This window comes from Anolis sagrei, chromosome 3, assembly GCF_037176765.1.
Source record: "Anolis sagrei isolate rAnoSag1 chromosome 3, rAnoSag1.mat, whole genome shotgun sequence".
NCBI classification, from domain to species: Eukaryota; Metazoa; Chordata; class Lepidosauria; order Squamata; family Dactyloidae; genus Anolis; species Anolis sagrei.
In genome coordinates, this window is record NC_090023.1 from 210,088,620 (window position 1) to 210,109,986 (window position 21,367).

A 21,367-nucleotide genomic window follows, 5' to 3' on the forward strand; every position below is an offset into this window, starting at 1 on the left:
CGTCAGCATAGATGAAACTCTCTGTCCCTTCTGGCAGTGGCTGGTCATTTGTGTAGATGTTGAACATGGATGGAGCAAGCACGCTCCCCTGAGGCAGGCCGTTCTTCTGTTTCCGCCATCTGCTTCTCTGGCCCTGGAACTCAACAAAAAAGCTCCTGTTTTGTAGCAGGTTTCCTATGAGGCAGGTGAGGTGGTAGTCCTTTGTGATATTATACATTTTTCTCAGGAGGAGGCGGTGGTTCACAGTATCATAGGCTGCTGACAAGTCTATGAAGACAGCTCCTGTGATCTGCTGCCTTTCAAAGCCATCTTCTATGTGCTGGGTCAGGTTCAGCACTTGCGATGTGCAGCTTTTGCCTTTTCTGAAGCCAGCTTGCTGTGGGATCAGACAGGGGTCTATATTTTCCATAATTCTATGCAAAATAAGTCTCTCCAGAACTTTGTAGAGGTGGCACAACAGGGAGATTGGTCTGTAGCTTTTTGGGTCATTACGGTCTTTGCCTGGCTTCAAGATGGTGATGACTCTTGCTTTCCTCCAGATTTTGGGGATCTGACAGGATGCAGTGCAGTTGTTCATCAGCTCCAGCAGCCAGCGCCTTGCTTTTGGACCAAAGTTCTTGATTTGTTCCATCCGTAGATCATCCAAGCCAGCTGCTTTGCCATTCTTACATTTGTTGAGAGCCATGTCCAATTCAGTAGATGTAAAGGGTTCATGGAGGTTGTTGTTCTCAATCTCTGGTTGTCTGGCTTGGGTTAAAAAGTAGTCTTATACGCCAGAATATACTGTAACTTCGCAAATGTGGAATATATCTCACTAGGCCTTATGTTGTGGAGTCACCATCTTGCAAAAGACTGGGACAAGGGGCTCTTTGTGCTGGGAGAGGTATCTAGTGGTAATCCTTTGAAACTCTTATGTCCCACCCTTTCAACTGGTAAGAGTTTCATTAATTGATGGTTATTAGTAATAAGAATATTATTAATCTTAAACTTTATTATCATACCCCACCACCATCTCCTCGAAGGGACTCGGGGCGGCTTACATATGGAACAAAATGCCACAGACACAAATACAAAACAGTCCATCTAAGCAAAAACACAATTAAAATAAAAACATAGTTAAATATAACAATCCAAACAAAAATAAAAAGTAAGAGTATAAAACAGCAGTGTTAAAACTCAATCAAAACAAAACTCAACAAAACCAATAGCCAGTAGTACAATGGGCGTGAACATTGCATGGGAGGATAGTGCAAGTGGCATATCGTAGGGCTGGGTAATGGATGAAATGCAGAGAGCAAAATATTATTAAGGAACCTGGGCGCTGGGCATTTATAACTAGGGATGAGGCACTCTCAAACGCAAGCTGAAGCATCCAGATTTTCAAATCCCTGCGAAAGGAGGACAATGTAGGGACTTGCCTAATCTTCATTGGGAGGGAGTTCCAAAGTTGGTTGCAGAGATATGGTATTTTCAAACGAGTTCCACCTTTCTGAAACACCTGATATTTTCATGAGACACATGATATACTTTCTTGTGTTGAAGAATGCTACAAAAAACAGGCAGCATCCAAAATACATCTATTTAAAATACTGTTTATTTGTGATTTAACATTAATTAGCATTACATCTATGAGCAATTTCCAACGACATTTATATATCTTTTTCCACAGGACACAAGAGTTGGCTGGCTCATTCTTTATGCCAAAGCAAGTAAATAGAGGCATTAGCAAAAAAAGGTGCAAATAGTTCACGGTTGCATTTTTTAAAAAATATTTATGCACATTGCATTCATTTAGATATATTTTTTAAAAGTTATGAAAAGCATAGTTCACAGGTTACTGTTTCTACATATGTTGTAATACAACACAAAAAAAATGTAGAACACAAAACAAAATGAAGCAACTTAGAAATTCCCACTAATTTTCTTTTAAAAAAGAACACACTGATTCCAGTATTTTGAGATATCTAGAATATCATTTCCAGAGTCACTCCGGTGCTGCATTGTCACACTTACACAGTCAAAGCTAAACCAGCCTGTAACATGCTATAGTCATTTTTTGGCATGCCAAACCACCCCCCGGCCATATTTAACAATCTATATACGGTATATATTTCAACTGGCAATCTGGAAGTCACATTGATATTTGAGATGTATTTGGCTTTTCTGGCTATTGATGTAGAAGGGCAGTTCAAAGGCCCTCCTGTTATTTTCCATGTTTTAGTGTGTATTTACAAGGTTCCTTTTTTGTGTTTTGCAAAAAGTCCAAAGAAAAATAAAACTACAATTACAAAGAGCAAGTGGTAAGATCGGCACCTACAGTGCTACGCTAATTGGTTCTAAGATTTGGTGAGAAGGCAAAACTCAGATTTAAATGACCCTATTACAATCTCCTAAAAGGGACGCTGCTAGACATTACTTTATAATTTTAAAAATATGAAACTTGTCGTTCCATAAATTTTTAATAAAAAATACCCCCAAATCCATACCATATATTTTATGAAAAATAATCCACAAGCGACCACTCTCCTTAACGCCTTCTCTTTAGTCATTCATTTCACTTTCCCTTTTTTTCAGTTTTGTCTCCTTCATTTGGTTGTGGGCCCTTCTAGTCAATAGTGCAACATGTATTCGGTTGTTTCTAACTTCACTACATTGGATCCTGACTCCATTTAAAGAAGCACATCTGTCGTGGGGAAATAGCGCATTTCCGCTGCACCCAAACAGTTACATAGTGCCAACTGAACAACACTATTCTTCTCCCTGCTAGTGGGATTGTTGCCACGTAAAGTGGCCTCCAGAATGTGGTTCCACAAGAATCACAAGCGTGTTGAGGTGTTACTGACCTGAGTGTGGTCAGTTATGTGTTGCTCATCAGCAACACAACACGTCACATTACGGGCATGACATTCTGTGAGTTGAATGCCAGCTTTATGTCTCCTAAGATGACAGAAGACCTGGAACGAAAAGTCTCAAAACAAAGAGCAGAAAAACTCATTGTGGTTTCAACTTAACCATCAAGTCTCCAAGACTCTGTCTTGAGATTTTATCTGGACTTGTGGCAAGAATAACCTAGAAAGGCCAAAATGAAGCCGGCACATGCCATATGTTAAAAAGATTATTTTTCTTCATTTGATAGCAATACCATGAGGAAAAAAATATAGTAAGATTTAAACCTGAACCCATTTAAATTTATAAGTTTTCAACATCTGGTATCAGAGGCTCTGGATTCCTGAATTATATTTAAGTATACTCTACACCAAGCATCCTTGAATACGTTCTACTGTTAAATGCTTGGTTTTACATGCCTATAATACTTTATACTGAGTGGTATACAAAATCTCAACATATAAAATTCTTTTTTCTGTTTTGCCATAGTTAAACTAAGTTATCAATGTTAAGCGTATAAAATCCCCTTTATTGAAAAATAAGGGCTTTCTCCCTGCCCCTCCCCCAACTGATAGAATAAAAAAAGTTTTCAAAAAATTATATCTTACTAAAATGAAATATTTGGCAAAAGTTATTGTTGATGAATGCAATCTTTACAGAGTCTGTAAAATTCCATATGCAATTCCTTTTACAGGTTTTCCCCTCTAATATTATGTGCCAGTGTATAATAAATGACCTTACTCTTTGAAAAGATGTGGTGAGAGGCACCCTCTGAGGCAGGGACGACACAAACGCGATGGTCAAGATCACAATACAAAGAAGTCTCATCCAATTACACAGTGAGGCAGTAGATTAAAACAAACAAACATTATCAGATAACTCAACAGCTACCTTAGTGAAACTGTGCTGAAGATACTTCTAGTTGGGAGAAATCTTCATGTATAACTTGATACCATAAGGGTATTTGAAATAACTATAGTGCTATCTTGGAACACCTGCCAGTGTTAATTTGTGGTGGAACTATTCAATATTTCAAACCCTCATACTAATTAAGAGATGAAATCTTTGCTTAATTAACAGAAAAAACTGATTCTATTTTTTCCAGTTCTGTACTTAGGTTAAGGCCCAGTTTCCCGCATAACCCTACCTAACTTGACCATGTTAATGGCTGACTAAAATGTGGATTTGAATTGTGCCAGGTAGCCTCAGGCTTCCACCTTCTCCTTCTTTTTGTTCTTTTTTAGGAACGATGGAGTACGGAATTTCTTCTTCTTCTTGGAAGGCGATTTGGAAGGAGAGCCTTCAGGAGAAAGGGCCTCCTCAATCTTTTCAGATGTCTTAATTGTAATCTCTACGTTCTCTACAGCAGTAGTTAACTGGCTGACCCTCTGTGCAAGATCCTCTTCTACATCGTGTGCATCTTCTTTGCCATTCATCACAACTGGGAGATCCATAGAGATGAGGTTAGCATCCTGTAGGTAATCATCATTTTCTGTAGAAAGACAAGAGGGAGATGTTTGAAGCTTTGTCTCCGCGATTGTTATGCAGCAACTCTACGAAGTATATATTACCATATATACTCATGTATAAGTTGAGAGGGGCCAAAATTATGGAATTTTAATTGGCGTATAGCTAAGTTGAGGGTACTTCTGTGAAGAGGGGAAAGCATCAATGTTGCCTCAGGGGGGCAGATGCCATTTCTCCATCCAGGTATTCAAAAAGGCCAGAATCTGTGGCATGACAAAGAGAATAGAGAGGGATAGGTGATTCTTTTAGATTCTCTTAGGATAGACCAAGCTCTTGCCTTTCATTTCTCTGCTGAGGCAAGAAAAGGCTCCTTTTTGATCAGACTTAAGGTACAGAACTCACACTGTAAGTCGATCCAGATTTTTTCAGTTAAAATTTTGTCTAAAACTTCTGGACTTAATACATGAGTATACAGGGTAAAAGTGGGACTTTCGAATCAAGGTTTTCAGCCATGGCCTGCACACAACTAGGCCATTCAGATTGAACCTCTGCTTAGAATGTGATGCAATGATAAGCTCATTGTTGTAACTGCCTGGCATCATGAGCCAATGTACACAAATAATGTTGAGAAGAAATGTGCTTGCTTTCTTCCTCAAAGCTAGAAATTGTATACCATCAATCTAATGTAGGGAACTATCTCTAAGTGACTTGACCTGGATGATTAATGAAATTACAGATAAAATCTATCCAGTAATTCATATACAGTAGAGTCTCACTTATCCAACCTTCGCTCATCCAACATTCTGTATTATCCAACGCAGTCTGCCTCCCACCTGGATCCACAGCTGTTTCAATACATTGCAATGTTTCAATGCTAAATTAGTAAATACAGTAATTGTGATATAACATTACCATGTATTGAACTACTTTTTCTGTCGATTTGTTGTAAAACATGATGTTTTGGTGCTTAATTTGTGAAATCATAACGTTAATAGGCTTTTTCTTATTATTCAACACTTTTGCTATTCAAGGTTCTGCTGGCCCATTTATGTTGGATGAGTAAGACTACTGTAATTCAGAAATGGACCCTTAGGGAAGTTCTGATAAATCCAAATGGATTCTTAAAATACAAGATGCAATAAAATATATGATCAGGGTATTTTATTTTCTTTGTCTCCTTGAAATAATTAACTGGCAAAGAAGTGTAGAATTGGCTCACAATATTGCAGAGGACATTTACACTGTGTACCTTCTAATTTGTCAGGGACATTTTGTGGGGACTGAGTTTGAGAGTTAATTTGTGAAACAGATGACCCGCCATCTGAGAAAATTTCCTGATCAGCATCTGTAGGACAAGAGCTTGAGTTAGTAAAGCCATGCCAAAATAACGGAATGCAAAAAGATCAGTACACATTAGTGCATACAAAACACAAGCAACTTTGTTAGCACTGACCTGACCATGCTAAAGTTATCTCACGGAATGAGTTTAGGTTACAAATTTCATGGTATTAGTCAACAACGATTATTAACTATTACTAAATGTACACAAAAGATGGCCCCAAATATTTAGAAGAAAGCATTCCATGAAAACATACTTTGGTTAAACCATGGAACTGTTGCTTACAAAATAGACAGAGCAATCTATGCAACGTTAGTGCTGGAAATGCTAGTGTTAGGTAATAGTAAATAGTAGTTCCTGTTAGACCTTATCAGATGCTTTGAATGGAGATGGGTGAAAAAGTTGGTTGAAATACAATACTTTTACCTTTGAATCTTTATGCTTTCAAAAATAAGAAATTGGCAAGTTAGAAGGCTGCTAGCTATAATGCTAAAATTGTAGGCAAGAGAACAGACTAATAACAAACGGTTTGCTTACCTTTAAACCTGATTAAACTGTTTAAAAAACCCTGGTTTCAATTACAATTAACCTTTTTAAAAAACGTGCTGACATGATCTCACACTAGTAATATGGGAAAGTAATACAATCGCAGATCAGATGCCACCAAATGCTGCCATACATTTTTATATGCACCAGGAATTTGCAGGTGAGGATCACACAGAATGATATTGCAGAGGAGGTTGGTCCAAGGGGAGGTTTTGGGGTGATGGGCAGATGGAAACAGTGAGGTGGAAGCAGGATTAAATGGAGTAGGAAAGAAAATAAAGAAGCATGATTTGGAAGAAAGGCCCAGGAGAAAGCAGCCACCAGTTCAGAGGAAACAGGGAAAGGTTAGGGGAAAATATGCAATGCTTAGGTCATTGAGAGATGCTGTAGAGAAAAGTAAGGAGACTAGAGTGGATAAAGTTCATGATGTAAATTGGCCCAAGTTTATAATGCAAAGAAACAGTGGTCTGAACAGAAAGAGAAAGGTGATGGGAAAATAAATAAACATCAATGGTGTAGTATGAAGATAAAAGGTAAAGGTTTCTCTTTGACATTAAGTCTAGTCATGTCCGACTCTGGGAGGTGGTACTTGTCTCTATTTTTAAGCCGAAGAGCCGGTGTTGTCTCCAAGGTCATGAGGCCAGCATGAGTGGTACCTATTGATCTACTCAGATTTGCATGTTTTCAAACTGCTAGGTTGGCAGAAGCTGGGGCTGACAGCAGGAGCTCACCCTGCTCCCTTGTTTTGAACTGCCGACCTTTCAGTCAACAACTTCAGCAGTTCAGCGGTTTAACCCGCTGCGCCACCAGTGGCCCCTTGTATGAAGATATATAAACGTATTTCCAAATCATTGATGTTTCAGTAATGATTGCTCTGGGACAGTGGAGACCCTGGTGTCCAAATTAATAATCCTCCTGGGACCACAGATCACATTTATTAATCTCATATTTTAATCTTCATTGGTTGAAACAGATTCTAATATATAGTTTTCAAATCATAATGGTCACAATGAGAGGAGAACACATAACCCCCTCCTATCCAAATAAAAGGGGCCATGGCGGCTAATCCTGGTAACTGCTATGATGCGGTGGTCTCCACATACATTTTTTCTTGTACAAAGAACATGCAAGGATGGACCCTGGCCAATCAATTTTTTTTCCATGCCCTCAGAAGGTCACCAGATGTATTGTATTTACTTGAGTATAATGGATCTTCAAAATTTCCCCCTCTGTTTTAAGAGCGTCATAAATGAGGTCAGTTGGGAATCATGTAGAAGTGAGCCCTTGTGTGTGTGCATGTGTGAGAGAGAGAGCGAGAGAGAGAGAAAGGGAAAGAGAGCGCGCATGAGGACTACACCAGGATGCAGTAAGGGAGACACTTCCTGCTCCTTTATCCACCTCAATTTTGGCAATGTAATTTAGCCAAAGGAAGTCAGCATTAGACTTTGTCTTCCAAAGAAAGACAAATGGACATGGATTAGGAAGTATGTAAGGACACACATATGTAGGAGGCATACAGGAATGAGAGTTTTTCCTAAAACACAAATGAGTAAACAAAACTCTTAAAAATGATGTAGTAATGCTGCCATTGATCACTGCTTAGCGTAATGAAATGTAATTTAGAAATACATCTGACATTTATTTTCAGTTCGGTCACGCCAAACTGTGTTCGCCTTAAACCAAATTGCTCCTGGAAACTGTCAGGTGCTCAGAAAGCTCACCCTCTATCCCTTGTTGTTTGCGTTCAATTGTCTTTTTGTACTCTTCCAGTTCCTTTTCTGTGAGATGGCTGAATGGGTTGGGAGGGGCTGGTGGGGCATGCTCATCTTCTTCAAACTGCATGGGCTGGAACAGAAAAAGAAAATACTCCAGGAAGTAGAACTCAACTCAAGAAAAAAAAAACCAATACAGGCAAACAAACAAGTCCATTAAATCCCCAAATCTAGCAGCAGTTTGAAAATAATAACAATAACAATAAATAAATAAATAAATAAATAAATAATAACAACAACACTTTATTTATATTCTGTTCTATCTCCCCAAGGGGACTTAGAGTGGATTACAACATACACAGAAACACTGCTTAAAGAGGAATCTTAAAGACTGAACTGAAGCATTTAAAATGCAGCCATCAAGACATAAATTGACAGATAATTATGAAGACATGGAAGCTGATTTAACTGGTACGTCATACCAGTTCTAAGTCAAAAGAAAGTTTAGGTTGCAAATAAAAAACCTAGAAAGAATGTTCAAACTATTGTCGAAGGCTTTCATGGCTGGAATCACTAGGTTGTTGTAGGTTTTTCGGGCTATTTAAAATGTTCTAGAAGCATTCTCTCCTGACGTTTCGCCTGCATCTATGGCAGGCATCCTCAGAGGTTGTGAGGTCAACTTCTGAGGATGCCTGCCATAGATGCAGGTGAAACGTCGGGAGAGAATGCTACTAGAACATGGCCATGTAGCCCAAAAAACCTACAACAACCCACGTTCAAATTCTTTTTAAGACTGCATTATAAAACAATGGTTAGAAGTTTCTGTAATTATAATTCTGTAATTATAATTCATTCATCATGTTGCCTCCCCACATGTTTGTTAGAACAAGCTTTCAAAAAGCAAGGAGGTAGATGCTTGCAGATAAGAGTCTCACTTATCCAACCTTCGCTCATCCAACGTTCTGTATTACCCAATGCAGTTTACCTCCCGCCCGGATCCAGAGTTGTTTCAATACATTGCAATGTTTTGGTGCTAAATTCGTAAATACAGTAATTACTACATAACGTTGCTGTGCTTTTTCTGTTGATTTGTTGTAAAACATGATGTTTTGGTGCTTAATTTGTAAAATCATAATGCAATTTGACATTTAATGGGTTTTTCCTTAATCCCTCATTATCCAACATTTTTACTTATTCAACATTCTGCTGGTCCGTTTCTGTTGGATAAGCAAGACTCTACTATAATTCCAAACCAAGTTCAAGGACAAATGCTGCACAGGTTTCATTGGTTCATGTTTTTAGTCTGTACAGTGGATATACTTACAGCACTAGGCTTTTTATCCACCACAATCCCAGCAAGCAACTGAGACTGTGGGCCTGCAGTCTTTAAGTCAAACCGATTCTGCTCCCGAATCTGGTGAAGAAAAAAAGGCATTTTTTTCAAAGTACCCAATATCTCAATCTCAAAATCTCATTGAAACATGAATTAAAGAACTAGGCTTTAGAAAATAAATGCTAGGTCCAATCTACCGACTTAGTGTTATTTGCTCTTATTCCAGATAGTACGGTCATAATGCTTGCTAATCCTTACAAATGTCAATACAGAGTATCTGAATATTTTTGCTTGAACATGCTGTTTGCAGTGTTCTGTATATTCACAATAATTCAACATTAACCTTGTTGTATTAGTTTTCCTTCATATTCATATTTCTGAATCATGGGTTCTCAGAGGTTGTGAGGTCCTCACAACCTCTGAGGATGCCTGCCATACATGCAGACGAAACATCAAGGGAGAATGCTTCTAGAACATGGCCATCCAGCCCGAAAAACCTACAACAACCCATTATTCTATAGCTTCCCATTCCGACATTATGACTGTGTGTATATGTGCATTCAAGTTGTATGCTCGACCTGATGAATTTAGAGTTTTCTTAGTCTAGGAATACTCAGAGGTGGTTTTGCCAGTTCCTTTCTCTGAAATATAGTCTACAGCACCTGGTATTCACTGGCTATCTTCCATCCAAGTGCTAAGTGCAGCTGACCCTGCTTAGCTTCCATGATCAGGTGGGATTTAGTATCTTTAGGGTATTATTTTGCCTTCAAGTTGCCTGCTGACTTATGGCAACTCTATAGGGTTTTCTTGAGTAAGGAATATTTGGATGTGGTTTTGCCAGTTCTTTCCTCAGAAATACAGGCCAGCTTCCATCTGCCTAAGAAAGCTGTGTGCCTAGAACTGATAATACTATTCTAAGCTGATGTCTGGGTGACATTGCCGAGTTGATCTTTTCCAAGTAAGGGATAGCATTTCTTCTGAACCAAGTTGCCTCCCTCAGGGTAGTGGCGTAGCCCTTTGATCACTAGCAGATGTGAAGTAAGACGTTCTCAGAATTTCTGGATGAAACATTATGTATCTGGCAGAACAATCATTTCCCAGGGTGTAGCTCGAATTTGTATGAATATCAAAGAATACATTGGGGAGAAAAAGCAGCCAGCAGTCTGGGCTTATAAAGAATCCCTTGTCATTATTCCTCACTGCTATTGTTAAGTACATTAGCTGACTGGGAATGAAGGAGGCCGAGAACAGCAGGGACCACAGAACTGACTACCTCCTCTCCAAATACTAAAAAGGAAGAGGAAAACTCCAACTACTGGAGTGTTAAAAAACGAGTATATAAAATGTAACACGAAACGTTTGCTTTCATAATTAGGTTGGGATTTCTGGATAGGGCTTGAAACTATGGATTTCCCATAATGTTTATAGAAATATTTAAGGGCACTACTGTCACCCCTCCACATCTGTTGGTTAAGTATTTGTGAGTTTGATTATTTGTGAATTAATGTATAAATAGAATTGTAAATAATACTTTTATCTGAGAGAACACTTCTTTAGGCATCTGTTGGTCCTCTGGCACAATTCTACATTAGAAGTTGAGGTATGATCATGTGGGAGGACCGAGAGCTGTTCTCTCTCAAGTAAAAAAGAACAACATTTGTGATCTTGATTTATATTCTCAATTTTTCCACTTTCATGGGGGAACTGCACTCCTGTAAACATGGGGGGCCAGCAGTAAACTGTTCTATTAGCACTCAATCTAAACGTAAAACTCTAGCTTACTTAAAACACTATGAAACAATTTTAATGGTATTCCAAACAGGAAAATGTAACCACATTCCCTTATTAGTCTGTTGCTCAGAATTGAATGAAGTAGATCTATCATGAAACTTGTTGTACCTTATTCCTCTTTTGTAATACATCGCTTGGGTTTGTATTCATAGGGACAAACTGGTTTGGATCTTCAATTTTGATTGGGGTCCCTCCAGTAATTTTAGATGAATCTTCAGCTTTTATCCACTGGGATAATTAAAAAAAAAACAAAACAAAAATGTAAAGTTATAAGAGGTTATGTTTAGGTAAAATTTTGGGCCACATGGCCTACAATTTGCACTTAGCTACAAAACTATACTTCCAATTACTTCAGAGTAGGAAGCATGTAGTCCAGATGTTGCTGGACTGCAACTCCTATTAGTCATAGTCAACACAACCAATGGTGGGAAATGCTGGGGCTTGCAGCCCAATATGATCCAGAAAGCTGCATATTTCCCATACCTGCAGTATTACATTTCATAAGGATATCAATGAATGAATGGTTTATTGTACTAGCCATAAGCCATGACACCAAATAATATACAAACTTTAAAAGTGCAATAAGCACTTTCCAATATAAACATTAAACTTATTCTATATACTGGCTCTTTCAAATTATAGTAGCAGTGACATAACAATAATAATATCAAATGTCTGATTTGTATCATCCCAACCTATCGCTGTTTCCATTTCTAGCCTCCACTGTGGAAGCCAAGGACACTTTATAAGGACATCAATGTTTAATGTTGCTTTAGTTTGAACAGCTTTGTGATATTAAGTATCATTTAAATTTTAATGTCGCAGGTATACATTTTAAACACTTGTAGAAATTTCACTGCTAAAATACTATCCCAATAGACTAAACATAACCTGGTATGTCTCAAGTCACTGCCTTGATAATGTTCCCTCCAGTTTGTCTCATTGTCCTGCTTTCTGAGTACTAATTTTTTTTAAATGGAATTTATTGACCACCAGGTGGAGAACTACAACTGCTATTTTGAAGTGTATGCTGCCATCAATTACTGTCCTGTTCCACATAATACGCAATTCTTTTAGACATGCTGACTGTATAATATTGAAAAAGTGAAACACTCCGCTTAAGAAAATGAAGAGTGAAATACTCATCAAAAAGGCAAATATTCCCTTTTCTGACCAGAGTGGCAAAAGGCCTTTTTAAATGCTTGAACAATAAAATGGTAGAGCTAGGGGCAGCTGGCCTTCTCAAGGTGGTGATGGTGCTTTCCTTTCTCTGCAGAATGACCACTGACATATCCATGGACTGTATAAAAATCCGTAATGTTTACCCTAAAACCTGCTCTCAGCTAATACTTGAAGCCAACCTATTCCAAGTGAATACAGGATAGGATTGATAAATTTTATCAATCCTTGCTCATGGCAAAAATATGTAATCTGAATAATTCTTTTGAGAAGAACATGGCATAAAACAATGATTCTCAACCTGTGGGTCCCCAGGTGTTTTGGCCTACAACTCCCAGAAATCCCAGCCAGTTAACCAGCTGTTAGGATTTCTGGGAGTTGAAGGCCAGAATATCTAGGGAACCACAGGTTGAGAACCATTGGCATAAAGTCTTCAAGGAAGCTAATAATTTAGTGCTGGTTATTGATGAAGTTGATAAGCCTGGAGAAATCAACAGTGATCAGGGCTGAATACCATCAAAAGACTGAGGCAACTTCTGAGGCTATATATTATCAACTTTTGGGAGGATGGATACCAGAAAAGAAAATGATTCCATGATCAATATAATGATTGAGGCTTCTCTTTTGGGTCATTATAGATGAGTTCACACTTGAAATTCTTTTGAATCCCTGGGCACCTGTCATTTACATACTAACACCACTCCTCCCCCCAATTTCTGACTTTAACTCTGTGCTGGAATCCCTTTCCCATATATTGCCTCTTTTTTTCCCTTCAAAGACTCGCGTTGTGAGGGAAACTAAACACTTTATAAATAAGGCAAACAACATCATTATTCCAAGTGATGTAATCTTAGTTACCACACATCAGAATTCTGCATGATGACGTGTGTGGGATAAATGAGTCTGCTTTAAATTAACATATATCTTATAACTTCTCACTTGTTTCCTTTTGTAACTAGTGTGCTTCATCTTTAAATATATAGCTATATATTTTCCAAGATTTCCAGCCATTTCCATTTTGAACTAAAGAAATTGCCATGGGCAATAGTGTTGCATCCTCAGTAGTTAATTTGTTTAAGGCATTTTTAAGGCTTTCTTCATTGTCCAGCTTTCACAACCATACATACAAATTGGCAAAAGAATAATACGAACAATTCTGACTTCGCTATTTAATATGTCTTAATCCTCTCAATTTTGGTTAATGATTGAGTCAAGATACAAGAAATCCTTAACTAAACTGTTCCAGCCCAGCTTATCTGTCCAAACGTATCTCCCTCTATGATCCACCTCCAAGGCTAAGATAGTCAAGGGGGGCCCTGCTCTCGGTCTCACCTCCCTCTCCACGTGACTGGTGGGGACAAGAGACAGGGCTTTCTCAGTGGTGGCCCTTTCTCAGTGGTGGCCCTTTCACTCTTCAGTGAAATTAGATTGGCCCCCTTCCTTTAGAAAACAAACAAACTAAAAACTTGGCTCTGGGATCAGACTTTTGGTCAATAATGGGAGCAAGGCAATAAGAGATTAGGAATTAATTGTAATGATGTAATGACTGGCCTTGGAATATGACCTGGACTATCTGATTTTAATTGTTGCTTCAGTTTTATGTTTTAGTTGGATGGTTTTTATGTTTTGTTTATCCACTGATGAATGCGATACTGAATTGTTGCCTTTGTAAGGCCACCTTGAGTCCCCTTCGAGGTTGAGAAAGGCAGGATACAAGTATGATAAATAATAAATAAATAAACAGACAATGCCAATGTTTTTGTTAGACTCTTTGATATTCTGTAAATCAGCCATGGTCATTATTTTTGCCTTCCTAATATTTAACCACAACCGTGCTTAACTTTCATCAACAGCCATTCCAACTCTTTGCTATTTTCCGATGCATAATATGGCGTGGCTTATGTTTCTCCCAATTTTCTTGCCTGCTTCCTCTGAATCTAATCCTATTTTCTCTATAATGATTTGCATGTAAATTAAGGAGATCATACTTTGATTCAGTCTGACATAGATTTTCATTTTTTGAGAGAAGTGAAGCATTTTATGGGCAGAGAATGTGTTTTGCATGCTCATTATTCAAATCATCACTGTTGCCATGTAAAACCTGAAATCCCAAATCCTAGCCCCATTCTTTTAGAATATTCAGTACAAATCACTACAAACAGCTTACTGTGGTTTTAGTCCGGGGACTTGTTTCACCATTCCGGGATTCTTCGGGAACATCCACTTTCAAATATGTATTTGGGGAGTTTAACCACCTTGTCTTCTCCCGCTGCTGTTTTTGTGCTAAGAATTTGAGAGGGGAAATTGGGATAGAATCATCTTCAAAGGAGAAGGCAGTCACGGTGGCTGGGATCTCAACATCACTTTTGTGCCTTGGTTTTTCCCTTACTAAGGGTTGCCGATAAGCATAGCCTGTTCTGTAACCCTGCAGAAAAATGGAAGAAAAATACAATTATTGTACTTCAACACCAAAACCTTGATCATAACATAAATGCTAATTCATTTGATTTTCAGTGTAAAATTTCACCCCCTTGTGAATGCAAAATCAATGTCTTCAACATTAATTTAAACACAGTTTTAAGAATAAAAGCAACATATTTCAAGATTGTACTCTAGCATTGTTTCATGTGACAATCTATATTGTGTGTGTGTATGTATATGTGTGTATATATGTATATGTGTGTGTGTGTATATATATATATATAGAAAGGAAAGCTTATCATCTTGATCATAACATAAATGCTAATTCATTTGATTGTCAGTGTAAAATTTCACCCCCTTGTGAATGCAAAATCAATGTCTTCAACATTAATTTAAACACAGTTTTAAGAATAAAAGCAACATATTTCAAGATTGTACTCTAGCATTGTTTCATGTGACAATCTATATTGTGTGTGTGTATGTATATGTGTGTATATATGTATATGTGTGTGTGTGTATATATATATATATAGAAAGGAAAGCTTATCATCTTGATCATAACATAAATGCTAATTCATTTGATTGTCAGTGTAAAATTTCACCCCCTTGTGAATGCAAAATCAATGTCTTCAACATTAATTTAAACACAGTTTTAAGAATAAAAGCAACATATTTCAAGATTGTACTCTAGCATTGTTTCATGTGACAATCTATATTGTGTGTGTGTATGTATATGTGTGTATATATGTATGTGTGTGTGTGTGTATATATATATATATAGAAAGGAAAGCTTATCATCTGTGACAATCTATAGCGTAGATATCTATACCATCACCAATGAGCTATCACAAAACTGGAAGTAGAACAAGCCCAACAGTAGTCTTGTGCATTTGTATAGAATCACAATCCATTTCTGTTTGTTTCATTTGTAAGACCCCATCTTTGTGCATCTCTCTTGAAAATGGGCGCCTTTCCAAATGAGCTTTTTTGTCCAAGGTCTGAAAAAATGAATATTTTGGTTCATTGGCAGCAAGGGGCGAGCTTCCCACATTCCCCTTCCCCTCAGTTATAGGGCTAGTGCTCGGTGCTTGGCTGCAGGCCCTGGTGCTTTGGGCCTGCTCGTGACATATGAACTCTCTTTGTCAGAGAGTATGTGTGTGGGGAGCAGGCCCAAAGCACCTGCATCTGCCAGGGTCTATAGAAAAGTACCGAAAATCAGCCAACCGAATGGTTACCACTCTCATTTTCCTTTCATTTCACTTGATATTTCCGTACCGGAGGGGGAGGGGTGTACTGTTTCCTGCCTTCCAAATGAACAAAACGTATGAAAACACGAATTAAATGGAACAATAACTGGGCCCATGATTACCCAGCAGTATAAGAACTTCAGAGCACAGGCCTCATGAAAGGATGGGAATCTTTACTTTCTTCCAACGTAATGCTTTTCATGAACTAAACAAACATTACAACTGGCCAATATTGGCTCTTGTTGTTGGGATCTGTCTCTGAATGTCTGGAGGTCACTGGTTTGTGGGAAAGAGGGTGAAAAAGTGATATATGAATAAAATATTCTCAATTAAATATTTAATTATTGCCTCAATCTCAACTAAATCAAGTTATCTGTTGGTTATTTAAAAAAAAGATGGAAGCTTTGTTTCCATCTTTGTGATTTCCAATCATACCAAAGGCACTCTACAAATTGGTCCAATGTTCTAATTGTAAAAGGGTGAAAAATCCAATTTATGAGTTAATGCCAGCACGTACATTGACTAGTTTATAACAATATATATATATATATATATACACACACACACACACATTTATACATGTGCTATTGCAAGTGTATCCAACAAAGTATACAGACGTGTACAACAATGTAACAGTTTCAAGGTTTGCATTTCTTTTTCTTACAAGTACTGCTATCAGTGTAGAAAAGATACTACATGGGAGAAAGTGATGCATTTGCTAACTGAGGAAGAAAAATATGTATTTTCAATGTTTATGGGAGGAAAAAGAACTGTTTTACAGCACATAAAAAGAAGTAATTGGCTAGTTTGTACAGCATATGTTCTATTTGTACATCAAGATCTGCATCCTTCCCATGCTACCCATGGCAAGTTGGCCACTGGTACAAGGTGGCCTTTGCAGTGATATTATCTCAATTAAAGAATGCTCTTCCAAGGAAGACTTGCCTAGCACCTATCTTAATGTCACTTTGTGCCAGGAGCCTCCTCCCACTATTTTTGGGACATCCAGTTATATCTGATATACTTTATTGAATCTATATTTGTTTTTGCTATGCTCTTTTTATTTTAATTCATTTTAAAATGTATTTTTAAAATTATTATTTTTATTTATTTATGACGTGAGTTATTTTTTTAAAAAACTTACTAACAAAAAACTTGAGACTTTTATAGATAAGGGGATACTTGCTTGAGTCAACCCATTTATATCTAAATAGTGAGAGCAGTTGTACAGAGAGATTAGAAACAATGTATTGTGAATGCAGGCTAAACCTACTTTATAATGGTCCCTGTTTATTGGAAAAAGAAGAGATATCACAATTTCTTTCTGGCACCATACAGAACTACGAATGATAGTGCACGTACCAGGTTGTCCAGCATCCTCATCAGCGCTTCAAACTCGAGTTCCCCGACTTTCCATTTCACCTGAGAGGCCATGTTAACTCCTATTTCTGTTGCCACAAAGTGTGTGACTGGTTTATACTTCTGCAAGTCTAGAGTAAGAAGATTGTCTATGCCGCCTGCAGCCAAGGCATGTACCTGTGACATAAAATTACTCAGTAATTTGCACTTTTACAAATAATATTTGAAGGCTCAAAGTGCTTTTCTGTACCCATCCTGACTCCCCACACCGAAACTTTGCCCAATCCTAGGAATGGTAGATAGTTTAAATATGTCTCCAACCCACAATAATGAAAAAGCAGAAGTTACTTCCAGTTGCAGCCTGTTTTTGAAGACGGTGTGGAGTGGTGAAAATTAGCCTCCATTCCTGTTCTAAAGTTTGGTTTAGATAAATACTAGAGCAAGAGCTGTAATTTTTTGTGTTCTGAGAAACTACTGATGTTCCATAAATTAAATATATAGGTAAGTAAAAGTAAACGTTTCCCTTTGACATTAAGTCTAGTTGTGTCTGACTGTTGTGGGTGGTGCTCGTTTCCATTTCTAAGCCAAAGAGCCGCCGTTGTCCGTAGACACCTCCAAGGTCACGTGGCCAGCATGATTTCATGTAGTGCCCTTACCTTCCAGCTGGAGTGGTCCTATTGATCTACTCACAATTGCATGTTTTCAAACTGCTATGTTAGCAGAAGCTGGGCCTAGCAGCGGCAGCTCACCCCACTCCCCAGATTTGAACTGCTGGCTTTTTGGTCAGCAAGTTCTGCAGCTCAGCAGTTTAACTTGCTGCTCCACCAGGGGCCCCTAAAATATACAGGTATCCTCTGTTTATCTGATGGCTTAGAGACCAGGGTACTGTCAGAATCTACATATTATAAGCACAAATATTGTGCTTACAAGCAAGAATATAGGTGTGAATACTGTATTATAGGCCCTCTGGTGGAGCAGCAGGTTATACCGCTGAGATGCTGAACTTGCTGACCAAAAGTAATGGAGATAAGCACCACCACCCAGCGTTGGCCACGATTATACTTAATGTCAGGGGAAACCTTTAAATTTACTACTGTATTATAAGCACAAATACCGTAAAAGAAATTCACTGCCCTTAATTTCTAGGAGACTCAGTAGGAATGACTTCTATAAGTGTATACAGACTAAATAAAAAGATGATGCTGACTCAACTCAAAGGTAAAAAAAAGAAGCTCTGCACGGTTGCAAAAGGGGTGTGCAAACAGGACAAAAAGCGAATCAAGTGTCACATATACAGATTCTGAGTTTAACTGAAAATAATAGGTGAAAAGCAGCACCAGAAAGTGGGGTGTCTGCATACATCTTCTCTATACTTCATAGATTTCCTTTAAATAACTGCTTAGTACCCACTGCTTAGTACCTATCCTCTTAAAACACACACTAACACCAAAAGATTGCATTTAAACAGCATTTTCAAATATTTAAAATATCTCACAGAAAATCTCTCACCTGTGTTTCACAAGCTAATTGCACATTATAGATGTAGTGGAAGGCTTCTTCTAATGTTTCTCCCAGTGCAACTACCCCATGGTTTCTCAAGACCAGCACCTAAGAAACGGAAATGCTCATAACTGACAAAAACTGGGCACGTAGTGGAAAAAATTAAAGAAAAACATTAACTAGAGTGGAATACCTTACAGCTTGGCCCAATAACTTTCTGCAGTTGAATTCGCTCTTCTTGTTCATCTAGAGATCCTTGATAATTGTAGTAGGCAATGTCCCCCAAAATAAGAGCCTCCTGCGAGATGGGTAGAATGCCACACTTCATGGAAGAAACCTGTTTCAAATAAATAAAAGAAATTCGAAAACAATGTAAGATCTCAAGATATAGATGTATATATGCAAAGCATTTACCCTGTGAATGAAATCCAAAACTAAGGGGTGGGCCAAAAGTCACCTGATATTTTAATTACTTTTTGACTTTTTTTTTTGGAAAAGATTTTACATGCACTGTACTGTACTGTATTTTTTTTTGTCGCTCCTGTTGTGAGAGAATTGGCCGTCTGCAAGGACGTTGCCCAGGGGACGCCTGGATGATTTTTGATGTTTTATCATCCTTGTGGGAGGCTTCTCTCATGTCCCCGCATGAGGAGCTGGAGCTAATAGAGGGAGATCATCCGCCTCTCCCTGGATTCGAACCTGCGACCTGTCGGTCTTCAGTCCTGCCGGCATAGTGCTTTAACCCACTGCGCCACCGGGGGCTCCACTGTACTGTATTGTCTTATATATACTGTATTTGATGCTATTGTATTTAAATTAAAAACAAAAATAAAAATAGTTATTAAATACTGAACCCTTCTGTGACTTTTGGCCACCCTGCATTTCAATACAGAAAGACAAGGACTCCTATTCAGTAGAGAAGAACCTGTCAACACAGTCTTATAGGTAGACTGCCAATATATGGATTTTAAAGCAGATGCAGACAAGAGCAATGGCTTTAGAGAGAGATAGGGAAGAATACCGAAGATCTGTGACCCATTTCAGTTTTCCTAGAGCTTGAAGAATTTATGAAACAAATTATTCCTATGCCTGATTCTACAACAGTTCGCTTCCAAAGTAATCACAAATGTTCAAAAATCCTCTTTGTGTTAAGAGTACACTTACAGCTGCTGTTGCTGGAGTGTGTATGTGGATCACGCATCGCACATCAGGGCGCATGGAGTAGATAGCTGCGTGAGGGCTGAATCCTGCACTGTCAATGCTTAGATTGGTGCTTCCCTGGTCAACCACTTCTCCTATGATGTTTACTTTTACCTGGAAACACAAGGTACGGAATAAGTTAGGAAAACATCTGTAATTATATATGAACCTTGGCTTTTATCAGATATTAAAGTGGAAAAACAGAAGAATGTATTACTAAGAGCACAAGCAATTTTAGTTGGTATTATACTTAAATTCTACTTTATGTGCTATATCTTTGATAAAAAGAACAAGCCTTCAGGAAGAAACCACAGAGTCCCCCAAATGTACAGCACTTAGGCGATCCCTCGTTGGACGAGTAGGTCTTTCACGATGAGTACAGTATTACCTGGCTTGCATTAGGATTTCAATCAGGTAAAACTACTCTACTGTATTATGAAACATGTGTCATACCCCAAGAGGAGTTTCTAGATTAAAAGTAAGCCTTGAGCACCAAACCTTTCTGCAGAGCTTTAGATGAAAGCAAAGAAAATCCTGATATATGTGTGCTTTCCAATAAGATGCTTCAAAAACGTAAAACCTAGGATAGACAGCATCTTGTGAACTGGTCCTCCTTGATCTGACTTGAGCTACATGCACACCAGATCCAGTTAGTTTTTTTTTTTTTACTGTATTTATATACTGCTTTTCTCACCCATGAGGGGACTCAAAGTGGCTTCCAACATAATAATGGCAAAATTCAATGCTATACATACATGTAAAAACCAAAACATAGTATCAAGACAATAACATTTAACTATAAATTAAAAACATTAACCATATTAAAACATAAAGAATAAACAACATTTAGACATTAAAACGTAAAATTAAAACACCAATAATACAATAACATTGAAATTAAAACCAACCCATTAAAAGAACACAATTTGAAAATTATTAAAATCATACCATCCAGAATCATAATCTGAAGGCATTCAATTGGTCTGTTCACTATTCCTTATTCTCTTCTTGCACTAAAAAACATTGCTATCCGAAAACTTGGTCATATGCCTCGAAAGAGTCATATAGTACTTGGACAGGAGATCCAATGAACCCCAGGCTATATTTCAGAGGAAAGAACTGGCAAGGCTACATCTGACTATTCCTTGCCTAAGAAAACACTATGAAATTCATGGAGTTGCCGTAAATCAACAGGTGGCTTAAAAGAACATACCCAAAACAACTGCATTTTCTAGTTTATCAAGCACATACCAAATTGGAAGCAGAAGCTTCAGAAAATGATAGGCCTCTTGGAATGATAAGGATGTGATCATGTTCTTTGCTTACTCTTACCTGGAAATAAATATGAAAACACTGCTGTCATATCATCAAAACAGTATGTTTAATT

The 21,367-nt window shown here is 37.9% G+C and overlaps 1 protein-coding gene across 4 annotated transcripts in view; it reads right to left on the reverse strand.

Moving 5' to 3' along the window:
• Positions 1-1,576: 1,576 nt before the first annotated feature.
• Positions 1,577-21,367, reverse strand: part of ADD3 (adducin 3) — a 131,687-nt gene continuing 111,896 nt past the window's right edge. For 3 of the 4 annotated variants that reach the window (XM_060768381.2, XM_060768382.2, XM_060768380.2), the window contains 11 exons: positions 21,232-21,312; positions 19,945-20,094; positions 18,974-19,117; positions 18,790-18,888; positions 17,284-17,457; positions 14,421-14,678; positions 11,183-11,302; positions 9,275-9,364; positions 7,960-8,083; positions 5,603-5,698; positions 1,577-4,378 (listed from right to left, as the gene is read on the reverse strand). In XM_060768381.2, the coding sequence (XP_060624364.1) occupies positions 4,092-4,378; positions 5,603-5,698; positions 7,960-8,083; positions 9,275-9,364; positions 11,183-11,302; positions 14,421-14,678; positions 17,284-17,457; positions 18,790-18,888; positions 18,974-19,117; positions 19,945-20,094; positions 21,232-21,312 (1,623 nt within the window). In that variant the 3' untranslated portion in view covers positions 1,577-4,091. The remainder of the gene's footprint in view (positions 4,379-5,602; positions 5,699-7,959; positions 8,084-9,274; positions 9,365-11,182; positions 11,303-14,420; positions 14,679-17,283; positions 17,458-18,789; positions 18,889-18,973; positions 19,118-19,944; positions 20,095-21,231; positions 21,313-21,367) is intronic. The other variant, XM_060768383.2, reaches the window with a different exon arrangement.